This window comes from Sinocyclocheilus rhinocerous, unplaced genomic scaffold (assembly GCF_001515625.1).
Source record: "Sinocyclocheilus rhinocerous isolate Xijiao unplaced genomic scaffold, SAMN03320098_v1.1 scaffold171, whole genome shotgun sequence".
Lineage (NCBI taxonomy): Eukaryota > Metazoa > Chordata > Actinopteri > Cypriniformes > Cyprinidae > Sinocyclocheilus > Sinocyclocheilus rhinocerous.
Genome location: NW_015642206.1, coordinates 78,215 through 88,700, shown reverse-complemented (window position 1 = coordinate 88,700; position 10,486 = coordinate 78,215). Strand labels below are relative to the sequence as shown.

The 10,486-nt window shown below is 38.0% G+C and overlaps 1 protein-coding gene and 1 long non-coding RNA gene across 3 annotated transcripts in view; both read right to left on the bottom strand.

The window, feature by feature from the left end:
* Positions 1–1,623: 1,623 nt before the first annotated feature.
* Positions 1,624–3,916, bottom strand: LOC107755723 (uncharacterized). Its single transcript, XR_001641732.1, has 4 exons — positions 3,693–3,916; positions 3,513–3,602; positions 2,869–2,926; positions 1,624–2,584 (listed from the first exon to the last, which is right to left on the bottom strand). It is a non-coding gene; the product is annotated as an uncharacterized LOC107755723 (long non-coding RNA).
* A 1,043-nt stretch (positions 3,917–4,959) lies between these two features.
* LOC107755726 (threonine--tRNA ligase, cytoplasmic) overlaps positions 4,960–10,486 on the bottom strand; it is a 22,395-nt gene continuing 16,868 nt past the window's right edge. Inside the window, exons 9-19 of one of the 2 annotated variants that reach the window (XM_016572609.1) lie at positions 9,908–10,054; positions 8,854–8,952; positions 8,392–8,558; positions 8,076–8,238; positions 7,681–7,818; positions 7,456–7,533; positions 7,270–7,370; positions 6,435–6,539; positions 6,271–6,343; positions 6,061–6,175; positions 4,960–5,508 (exon numbers count right to left, since the gene is read on the bottom strand). In XM_016572609.1, coding sequence (XP_016428095.1) covers positions 5,360–5,508; positions 6,061–6,175; positions 6,271–6,343; positions 6,435–6,539; positions 7,270–7,370; positions 7,456–7,533; positions 7,681–7,818; positions 8,076–8,238; positions 8,392–8,558; positions 8,854–8,952; positions 9,908–10,054 — 1,335 coding nt within the window. In that variant the 3' untranslated portion in view covers positions 4,960–5,359. Of the gene's footprint in view, positions 5,509–6,060; positions 6,176–6,270; positions 6,344–6,434; positions 6,540–6,750; positions 6,874–6,964; positions 7,070–7,269; positions 7,371–7,455; positions 7,534–7,680; positions 7,819–8,075; positions 8,239–8,391; positions 8,559–8,853; positions 8,953–9,907; positions 10,055–10,486 lie in introns of those variants that run through there. The other variant, XM_016572611.1, reaches the window with a different exon arrangement.

Below are 10,486 nucleotides of genomic sequence, written 5' to 3'. Positions count from 1 at the left end.
CTTTTTTGTTTTCGTCTGTATATATCTTACATTTAACATTCTCTTTTAATTCTTCAGTCAGAAGCTTTGCAAGATCAAGTCCCTTGCAGTTATATATGTGCTATTTTTGATGTGGTGCGCCTGAGAGCAAATATTTGGTTTCACTGTGTTCTATCTGGGGTTAAACCCATATTATGTACTTCAAAGTTGAAAAGTGCTTGCACATGAGCGGAGTGTGACGCTCCCCTCTTCAGCCAAGCTGCCTGTGTAAAGCGGTTTGCTTAATTTACATCGGGTCATGTGCAGAGGTCATACTTGTGATTTTGCAGGAAGGCTTTGCTTGAGGTCACAAACAATCTTTCCAGATGTGCCAGAATGTCATCAAACATGCATAAGCAGAACCATGCGATTTTGTGACATTATGATATTAAAGATGGCAGTTTGGTTTCCCGAGCAAAATCTCATGGGTAACTCACCATCATTTAGGGATTTGTTCACTTCCATATTTGTTGATGTGAGAAATGGAGAAATGCTAATTAATTAATTATTTAATTAATTAATAAAATAGAATGAATGAATGAATAAATAAATAAACTACAAGACCACATGGAAAACAGGAAATACTTTTGGTAACATTTAATAATGTTAATTTTGTGAGCATTAGTTAACACATAACGAACAAAAATCTTTTGCAGTATTCATTAAACTAGATTAAAGTCAATTTGTAAATATACTGTTCACACGCACACACGTAAGATTTTTTAATGATTCTAAAAGAAGTCTCTTCTGCTCAAAAACATTTATTTTATCTAAAATACAGCAAAAACAGTAATATTGTAAATTTGAATTTCTATTTGAATATATTTTAAAATGCAGTTTGTTCCTGTGTGTGTGTGTGTGTGTGTGTGTTTAGCATTATTCCAGTCTTCAGTGTTACATGATCCTTCAGAAATCTTTCTGATATTTATTCTAAAAACCTTTATTCTAATATTTTTTTTTTTAGGGTTCTCTAATGAATAGAAAGTTCATTAATTTGTTTAGTAGCAGCGGATCTCTGAATGTTTCTTTCACTAGTTTCTCTCCAGAGGTTAGCTGATGAGCCATGTCGCTGTTCATGTGTGCTGGAGACTCTTGATCCAGAACACCGAACTCATGCAGCCCTCATTGTCGTCTTACACTGAGTTTTGTGTGCAAAAGAAGCTCAGTTTGTTTAGCTCAATGGAGCATTCTAACCCCGCATGGCCAGGTGCCCGATGAAACATATGGTGAGAATCTACCCCGGGCAGGAGATGGAAGATTCATGGAGTGCTCACCGGCTCTGCTATATATCACTTGGGGCCAGGGATCAATTGAAGAGAAGATTAGACTTCAGTCTGCCTCTGTCTCTTTGACTTGGTCTGTTTTTCTTTCGTTGTGGCGTTTGTAATCTTGCAGAGTAACGCCACCGTGTGGATGTCAGAGTAATAGCAACAAGTGACGTATTTTCTGCACACAAGCAGCTAAAAATATACTGAAATCGTGTAGCCTATACTGAGATCTTACAAATTACTGTATAAAAATATATAAGAATACACTCCATTGATTCATTTTCATTTTTATTCATTTTAAAATACAGTAAAATTCTTTCAAAACTTTAGGCTAAAATTGGAAACAGAGTGGAATGCACAGACATTTTGGAAATAACATTTTTATAAGCTTTGTGTGAGTCATGGATAGAGATCATATAAATAAACAATATTGAAACATCTGAAAATTAGAACTCTGCAATTGTCCAAAATCCCATGGTCCAATTTATTATACATGTGTGCAAATTCAAATATGTATTGTATACTGTTTGCTACTGTATTTGAGGTAGAGATGTTATCATCCCTGCAAACATGATAAAAAACAAAGCATACTGAGTTTTTGGAGAACTATGCATGGCAAACATTTCAAAAACATTAATGTGTATTGTGAAAAAAGCACCAATAACATAAAAAATAAAAATAAAAAAAAACTTGGTTTCCTGTTTTCTCATGATTTCATAGATTATACAACAATAAAAGAGTATGCAAACAGCTATAGCATTATTTTCTCAAAGTCAGCATTACATCGCATAGTGAAGTGTCCTGTTGGACATAGCTGAGGAAACATTTCATGAGCTGAGGTCACTAAAACTCAATGCTACATTCTCTGGTGTAACTATGATCTAAACCTGACATCCACCAATAAATCATTAATGACGTAAGAATACCCTGCTGAGATCATGAAAAAGATGAACTTGTATTCTTGCGGCCAATTACAAAGTGCCAAAGTCACTTGATATCACTGTTATGTACAGAAGATTTTTTTTTAGGTTAGTTTATTTTGAATATTCAGTTACATAACTAAAAAGAAAAAGTAAACGCAACATCTTCTTGGTATTTGGTGTTTATCCACATTGTGATGAGACGCTGCTCCTCTGCTGGACAGAGTTTTTCACCTCTATTGTTGAGGTTATTAGATCATTCAGTCCAAATTGTATGGAGGCCATAGTTTGGAAGAGCTGGGCCTGAAATTCAGTCTCTGGCTTTGCTTTCTCCTGTAATTGCTTCTCTTTTGGAGTGAGTTCATTTCCTTCAGGTATCTAAATAAGTGAAATATTATTATTGTATTATTATTTTCCATTTACATTTATGTATGCAGCATGATGATTTTATTCAAAGTAAGGTTAAAATCATAAAGTAGAACAACTGAGGAAATGATTAATTTAGCCCTGTACTATACTGCCATCACGTGGCATAGACTAAACAGCGTTTTTTTGGTTTGTTTTATACTTTTAGACTTTGATAATGATTTCCCCCCCTGCTGGAATAATATACAAAAAAAATTTAAAAAATACATTTTTAAAAGGAAAAACTGTGTTCTTACTTCAGCAGACACTCTTTGCAGCCATATTTTCTCCTCATCTGTAAACTCCATCGCAGAACTGAAACCAGTAAATAAGTTCTCAATTAATAATAGCAAACTATGATCAATGAAAGAAGTTCTTGAAAGAAGTTAGACATTAGACATTGCATGAAAGGTAAACTTTAATGTAGCCTATGTTTTGACGGCGTGTCTAAGCCTGTCGGGTCTGAGCCTCCGTCTAAATCATAGCCTATACAGTGGCCCAAAAATGCTTTTAGACGCTAAAAATTACTTATTTTCTGCATCAGACAGAAAAACACCATATCAAATGTCAATGATTTTAAAGAAAAACAGCACAAGTACGTTTTTTCAAGCAAGCAAGATTTTACTGTGCATAAACGAAAGTGAAATTAAACGGTCTACTATCTTGTTTTTCTTTACAATAACGTAGCTTGTCAGCAAAAAGGAAAATTTCAAATTAAAAACTGAGATTGATTATTTTTCCCTATAGCCACTCTTAATTTTTAGAAGATCGGCATTAGAATTTAGTTAACTTATGCATATCCTGACTTTATACAGGGTCAGCTTATGCACAGTATCGACGATACTAGTAATAATGTAAAGTACTCTTTCCCACACATATATACAAAATGATTTTGACTTACCTTTTAAGGGAAATCATTTTTAAAAAAAAAAGTCCTTCTTTTTTGTTAAAGCAGCGCCGAGCTCCGTTTAATGGTAGTTAAAGAGCATCCCTGTTTAACAGAACTGTTTATGAGTGAACAGAAAAAGAAAAAACAAACAGAAGTCTATTTGTGAATAAACATCCTGCGGACAAAACCAACCTCAGCTGTCGAAACCTTTTAGTCTATGGTCGAAACACCCGACTGCATAAGTACACGATGGGAAAACATACATGCTTTCAGTGTAGAAGTTAAAATAAGCTATAATATATCCAAAAATATTAAAACATTTAAGTCTGCTTGTCGTTGACGTTTACTACTCGCTCGTTTATCCGGTTAGACGTACAAACTGCAAGCAGACGATTTCTTATAAATCACCTGCACAATGCAAGTGAAAGTGAAAGTAACATTGGGCTTAAACACGTAAACAACTACGTCTACTGCAACAGCGTTTTCTGCACCACTATTTATGTTAATATTCCAACAATAACAGCTTTCAACTGCATTTGAAGTCGTTATAGACGGTTTCAACGGCAACAACATAAACGTTACTGCGCATGCCCGCTTTTGTGGCCCTAACTTAACTTCAGGTAGACTTCCAAATAGAATCAATAACAACAGCCAAGTAGTCCCTTTAGAGTAGATTGTTTTTGATAACAAGCAAAATATGTTTGCTGCGTAAATCAGACGGACTTACTGAAAATGCAAATTCATTCTCTGCCAGCAGGAGGTGCTTTAAAGCGGGAGAAACAGAGGTTTCCCCAGTAAGGGCTGTACACAAGCAGCGCTGAGCTCACAAACGCTGCTTTATCGGGCATATAACATGCAAGATTAAATGAAAATTTTTTATTACCCGACCCGCGGATTATCCGCAGCGCCAGTGGATATAGGAAAAGCAAAATATGTTTGCTGCGTAAATCAGACGGACTTACTGAAAATGCAAATTCATTCTCTGCCAGCAGGAGGTGCTTTAAAGCGGGAGAAACAGGGGTTTCCCCAGTAATGGCTGTACACAAATCAGCACTGAGCTCACAAACGCTGCTTTATCAGGCATATAACATGCAAGATGAAATGAAAATGATATCGAACAGTTTCTAAAGATTGTCTTCCTTCAGAAATACAGTGAAATAAAAACACCCGCGCCTCCTTATGATTTTTAAATGTGCAGTAGGTGCTCATGTTTATTCAACGAAGCCTTTTGGAAAATCTGTAATTTTTGATATTGTGGCGAGCGCCACAAATAAATAAATGTATGGGAAACACATCCCACAGCACAACCACCTGAGCCCAACTTCAGTCTACTCATCACCTTAACTTAACTGCGTTTGTAGCCGGCGCCATAGCCAGACTGCTATAAACAAACACAGACCGGAAGTTAACTTTGGGCCAGGCGCGTGCACCCGATGAAACCGTCTATAGAAAAAGTGAGACAAAAAAAGGAATGGAAAGATGTAGCGTTTTATTTCATCCCCAACATCAGACAAGCTACCAGACATTATTGTCATTTTTACCCATTCACATATATTGATAGAAAAGACCCTTTCCTATAACAAAGTATAATGGATATCTGACAAATAAACATTCCCAGGATATTTTTTTATTATTATTATTTTTTAAAGCAAATAATTAATTAATCATCTCTTCAGACTTTTGGACAATTGAATGATTAGTTATAAAATAATGCCACTGATTTAAAACCTGAGCCCGTGAACCACACAGATCAAGTTGAGAAGTTATGGATCACCAATGCAGAATAGCAGCACACTGCTGCCCAGTAGCATCTGAGCATATGGCATATGAAGGAAGACTTGGAAGGATGTTTAGGAAGTTCAGAAATCCTCTTCTGCGTTACAGGTTCTTGAGGCCTTCAGCTCCTTGAGTCGCTCCATGCAGTCCGTCAGACTCCTCTCTCCATGCACCTTGTTGTCACGAGTCCTAACATTTACCGTGTCACTGCTCTTCTCCTTCTCACCCACCACTGTCATTGAATCAACCGTAAAAGTTAGGATCACAATGAATTTATGTTAACATATCTGCAGCTGACATTTGTCAATTAAAACAAATGCAAATGGAATTTTAATTTAAGCTACTGAGAAGCAATCATGGTTTGCTTGTGCTGTTTACGACTTTACGAAATGACAATTATCCACCTTGTTTTGCAACGTAGAAGCATGCTGTTTTCTTTAAATGTGCAAGACTATTCATTAGCTGCTATCGGTAAATAACTAGAAGAACAAAGTGCAGTAAACTGTAAAACTATTTGCTTTAAAAATAAGTGTGCTTATTATTATGATAATTCTAATAATATTATAACAAATACCACTTTGCAATATAAAGCAGCATTACAGACTGTTTTTATACAGGTAAAATAACTGGAAGCGGCTGACACTGGAAGCCTCGCACATTTAAATTACAATATATACACAAAAATAAAACAAATAATTTACAGTAGCGAACAGGAAAAAAACATGATTTTTAAATTATCTATCAAAACTGTTTTCTAATTTAAACATTACTCTGGATCACTCACCTAAAATGAAATTGTACTGAGCCAACTGAGCATTCCTGATCTTCTTGTTCAGGGTGCAGCCTGGGTCCAGATCCACATCCGTCATCAACCCTCCCTTGTGGAACTCCTGTTGTACCTGAGATTGACAAGGGATTGTTTTTGATAACAATGTTTGTGCTGGAATCAGAGCTAACAGCTACTAGTGCATGGGAAATAGCGAGCAGAACGTACTCTCTGGGCGTACTCATCACAAGTGGGTCCTACAGGAACCACCATCACCTGACGTGGGGACAGCCACAGTGGCCTGTGGGAAACAAAAGCAGGAGAATTTGGTATGTGCACATATGGTGTGTGACTAAACATCATCATGTGAGAGTCCCCTTCCTAAGCCGTACCACTTTCCCCCATAGTTTTCAGTCAGGATGGCGATCATGCGTTCCACTGAACCCAGAATCGCTCTGTGGATGATCACAGGTCTCTTCTTGTCATCGCCATCATGGCTGAAGAGAGACAAAGTTTGAGTTACAAAGTCAGCAACTTGCACAGTTAAAAATGCAGGAGGACTGTAGTAATCAAATATAACCACAAAATGTCACTGTTGTGCAGGGAACAGAGATGGCTCTGGATGTTCTCTCAGGTTTTCATTTTTTCTTATTATTTTACTCAGGAAGATTGACAAGGGATTGTTTTTGATAACAATGTTTGTGCTGGAATCAGAGCTAACAGCTACTAGTGCATGGGAAATAGCGAGCAGAACGTACTCTCTGGGCGTACTCATCACAAGTGGGTCCTACAGGAACCACCATCACCTGACGTGGGGACAGCCACAGTGGCCTGTGGGAAACAAAAGCAGGAGAATTTGGTATGTGCACATATGGTGTGTGACTAAACATCATCATGTGAGAGTCCCCTTCCTAAGCCGTACCACTTTCCCCCATAGTTTTCAGTCAGGATGGCGATCATGCGTTCCACTGAACCCAGAATCGCTCTGTGGATGATCACAGGTGTCTTCTTGTCATCGCCATCATGGCTGAAGAGAGACAAAGTTTGAGTTACAAAGTCAGCAACTTGCACAGTTAAAAATGCAGGAGGAGTGTAGTAATCAAATATAACCACAAAATGTCACTGTTGTGCAGGGAACAGAGATGGCTCTGGATGTTCTCTCAGGTTTTCATATTTTCTTATTATTTTACTCAGGAAAACATGTAATGTTTACTTGAGTAAACATACCTCACAAATGTAAGATTGAAGCGAATAGGCAACTGGAAGTCCAGCTGAATGGTGGCACATTGGTGATACCTGCCAATGGCATCCTTTATCTGAATATCAATCTGAATCACAAAAAAAAAATTTTGAGTGTAAAGTCATTTCCTAAATGTACATATTTCATACTATGCTTTATTTATCCAGTTGCACCTTTGGTCCATAGAAAGCTCCATCACCAGGATTCAGAACCCATTTCTCTCCAAAATCATTCAGGCTGTTCTCCAGTTGCTAAAACAATTAACAAGGGCTTAATGAAGTCAAACTAGACGAGATCTGCATGATTGAATTCTTACCAACCCAAACTTTTGAACAGTACTGTATGTGCATTTATTTGCTTATGTTCTTTTTGTGTTTATGGAAAGTGTCACATTTTACCTTCTCAGCCTGGTCCCACACTTCAGGTTCTCCTAGAAACTTCTCTGGCCTGGTGGAAAGGTTCAATTTGAAGGTGAAGCCAAACACATCATACACTGTACGTAGGAAGTCCAGGCAACCCTTTATCTCAGACTCGATCTGTTAGATAGGAAAATGGGTAAGGAGGTAAGATGAGGAGAATAATGACCCCTTAAATGCAATCATTAATAGGCTTGTGAATCGAACATAGTCCTTTAACACACTGAAAAATATAGGGGTTCCACACCTTTAAACCAACACATTTCCATGGCTTAAAGAGCATAACCCGACACATTTACATGTACAATAGAAATTGTAAAAAGGGAACCCTAAATAGCAAGTCACAAAAAAGCATAATTTATTCCAAAGTAACTTGCCTGGTCCATAGAGCAGAAGATGTGCGCGTCGTCTTGTTGGAAACGTCTGACTCTGGTCAGGCCAGTAAGAGCTCCAGACAACTCATTACGGTGCAAGACCCCAAAATCAGCCAAACGCAGAGGCAGTTCCCTCCAAGAGCGCGGCCGGTGGTCAAACATCAGACTGCCAAATAAGGAACATGTTTACATAAAGAAAAATCTTGCAAAAAATTATTCCCTTTGCTTAACTTTTTGCATTCGGGGATACTGTCAATGCCTGTTACAATTAACAACACCTCAAAACTTCTGTTGCAGTGAATACAGAAAGATTTTGTACCAGTGTCCAGGGCAGTTCATGGGCTTGAGAGCAAAGATCTCCTTCTCCACCTCAAAGGAGAACATGTTTTCGCTGTAGTGCTGCCAGTGTCCTGAGGTTTGCCATAGTTTGCTGTTGTAGATGTTCGGTGAGACCACTTCCTGGAATCCCCTCTTTCTGTATTCACTCTACACAACAAAAGTTAGAACAGTGCAACAAAAATGGTCTGTGAAAATGCATAAATATTCAAGCAGTTGGCTCACAATCATTAATGGGGTCCTTGAAGTGGACCAACCTATCCATTACATGGTCTACTGAACCATGACATCCATAAAATGCAATTTAGCATATCCTAATAGACCTCTGCAAACCCTGCTCCACATCACATCCTTGTTTTGCCAGCTATTGTAATTTTTTAAATGGATGATATTGGCTCTGTAGTAACAGAATGAACTATGAATTCAAAAAGGGTGGGAAACTCACTCTAATAAACTCGATCAGCGTATTATAGATGTAGGCTCCTTTAGGCAGAAAGAAACAGCTACCCGGGCTGAGGTCGTGGAAAAAAAACAAGTCTTGCTCCTGGAAAGACAAAAGCGGGGAGAGAGAGTGTGTGTGTAAAACATTAAAGGTGAGAGAAACAATTATTATACGAGTCAGAAATCTAAACGAGAATACAGGAGGATACAAAGGAAAAGAATGAGAAGTTCAAATGAGCAAGAGAGACAAAAAATAGGACAAATGGCTGATTATGCTCTTGCTTTTGTTGTGACAAAGTGTTCCCTGTGCACCCATCAGCATGCCCATGAACAGATGGCACATTAAGGAGACAGACATCTGCCTTCTTTATGTGCACAGTCCCCGTTCTCTCCCCACCCAGCCCACCTATCAGACCTGTCTTCAGTCACCACAGATTCGAGACTCCCTACAGTGCATCAAATGAGATGCTGGCTGAGTCATTAGCACATCAAAATGTCCACATGTTCTCCAGTGTGAGCAGTTTTGTCCCCCAAATGTTCAGTGGAAAGTGGCTTTTTTGTATTAATTTGCACACTGCTGACTTTTATAATTATTCACTTCCAGTTGTGCGGATGCGCATACATGTTGCTGCTGGATTTGTGATTTAATTACATTACCATTCAAAAGTTGGTGGTCAGTAAGGACTGTAGTGTGTGAAAGACTTTTTGATTAAGACTTTTTTCTTTTTAATTTACGAGTTATTGTAATTTTTTACAATAACTCGTAAATAACTGTGCACCATTAGTATATTTAATTCCTGTCATCAAAGTATTTAAATAAGGTATGATTTACATAATCCATAGACAAGGATTACCACTGAAGCGCATTTTGCGTATTCTTGGGGGCCATTGTATGAATACATTTTCCTGCTACATATTTCATGTACATTTCTGGCTTATCTGTAAACAGTACCTGCATTTACGGTAACATGGTTTATAGTAGAAATCCATTACCTATTTCAGATGAGTGGTGGGCTTTGATCACGTATGCATGTACATTTTCACACATCTGCACATACCCTTCCTAGTTTGCGATGATCCCTGTTCTTGGCTTCTTCCTGGAATTTCTCCCATTCTTTCAGCATCTTGGGATCAGGGAAAGAGATGCCATAGATCCTTTGGAGGCTCTCCATGTCAGCTTTGCCCTCCCAGTATGTAGAAGAATTCTGTGATGTACATCATATGCATCATTTGGGATTATACATCATGCTGTAGGGATAATATGCCTAATGTACAAATTGGGATAATATGACAGAGGAATGTGGAAGGGAGTTTTAACTGAGAGTTAGTAGCAGGTCATATGGGGTTTGTAAGGTAGCTATCCTTCAATGTAAACAGTCAGCAAAGTTGTTAATCAAAAAAGTGCATGATAAATAAAGATATTGTCTCTCAAAAGAAAGAGTCGACTCAGAATCGCCTTAACGAGTCGTTATATTTTCGAATCTTCTGCCTGTTACCGATCTACGTCACTGGGTAACACATTAGCATAATCCCCGCCTGCCCACGAAATACCAACACTCTCTGTGTCGAGAAGATGCTGTGTTCCACGATACCACAGCAATACAATTCGAACCTTTTGTTGTGCTCGTCATTTTACC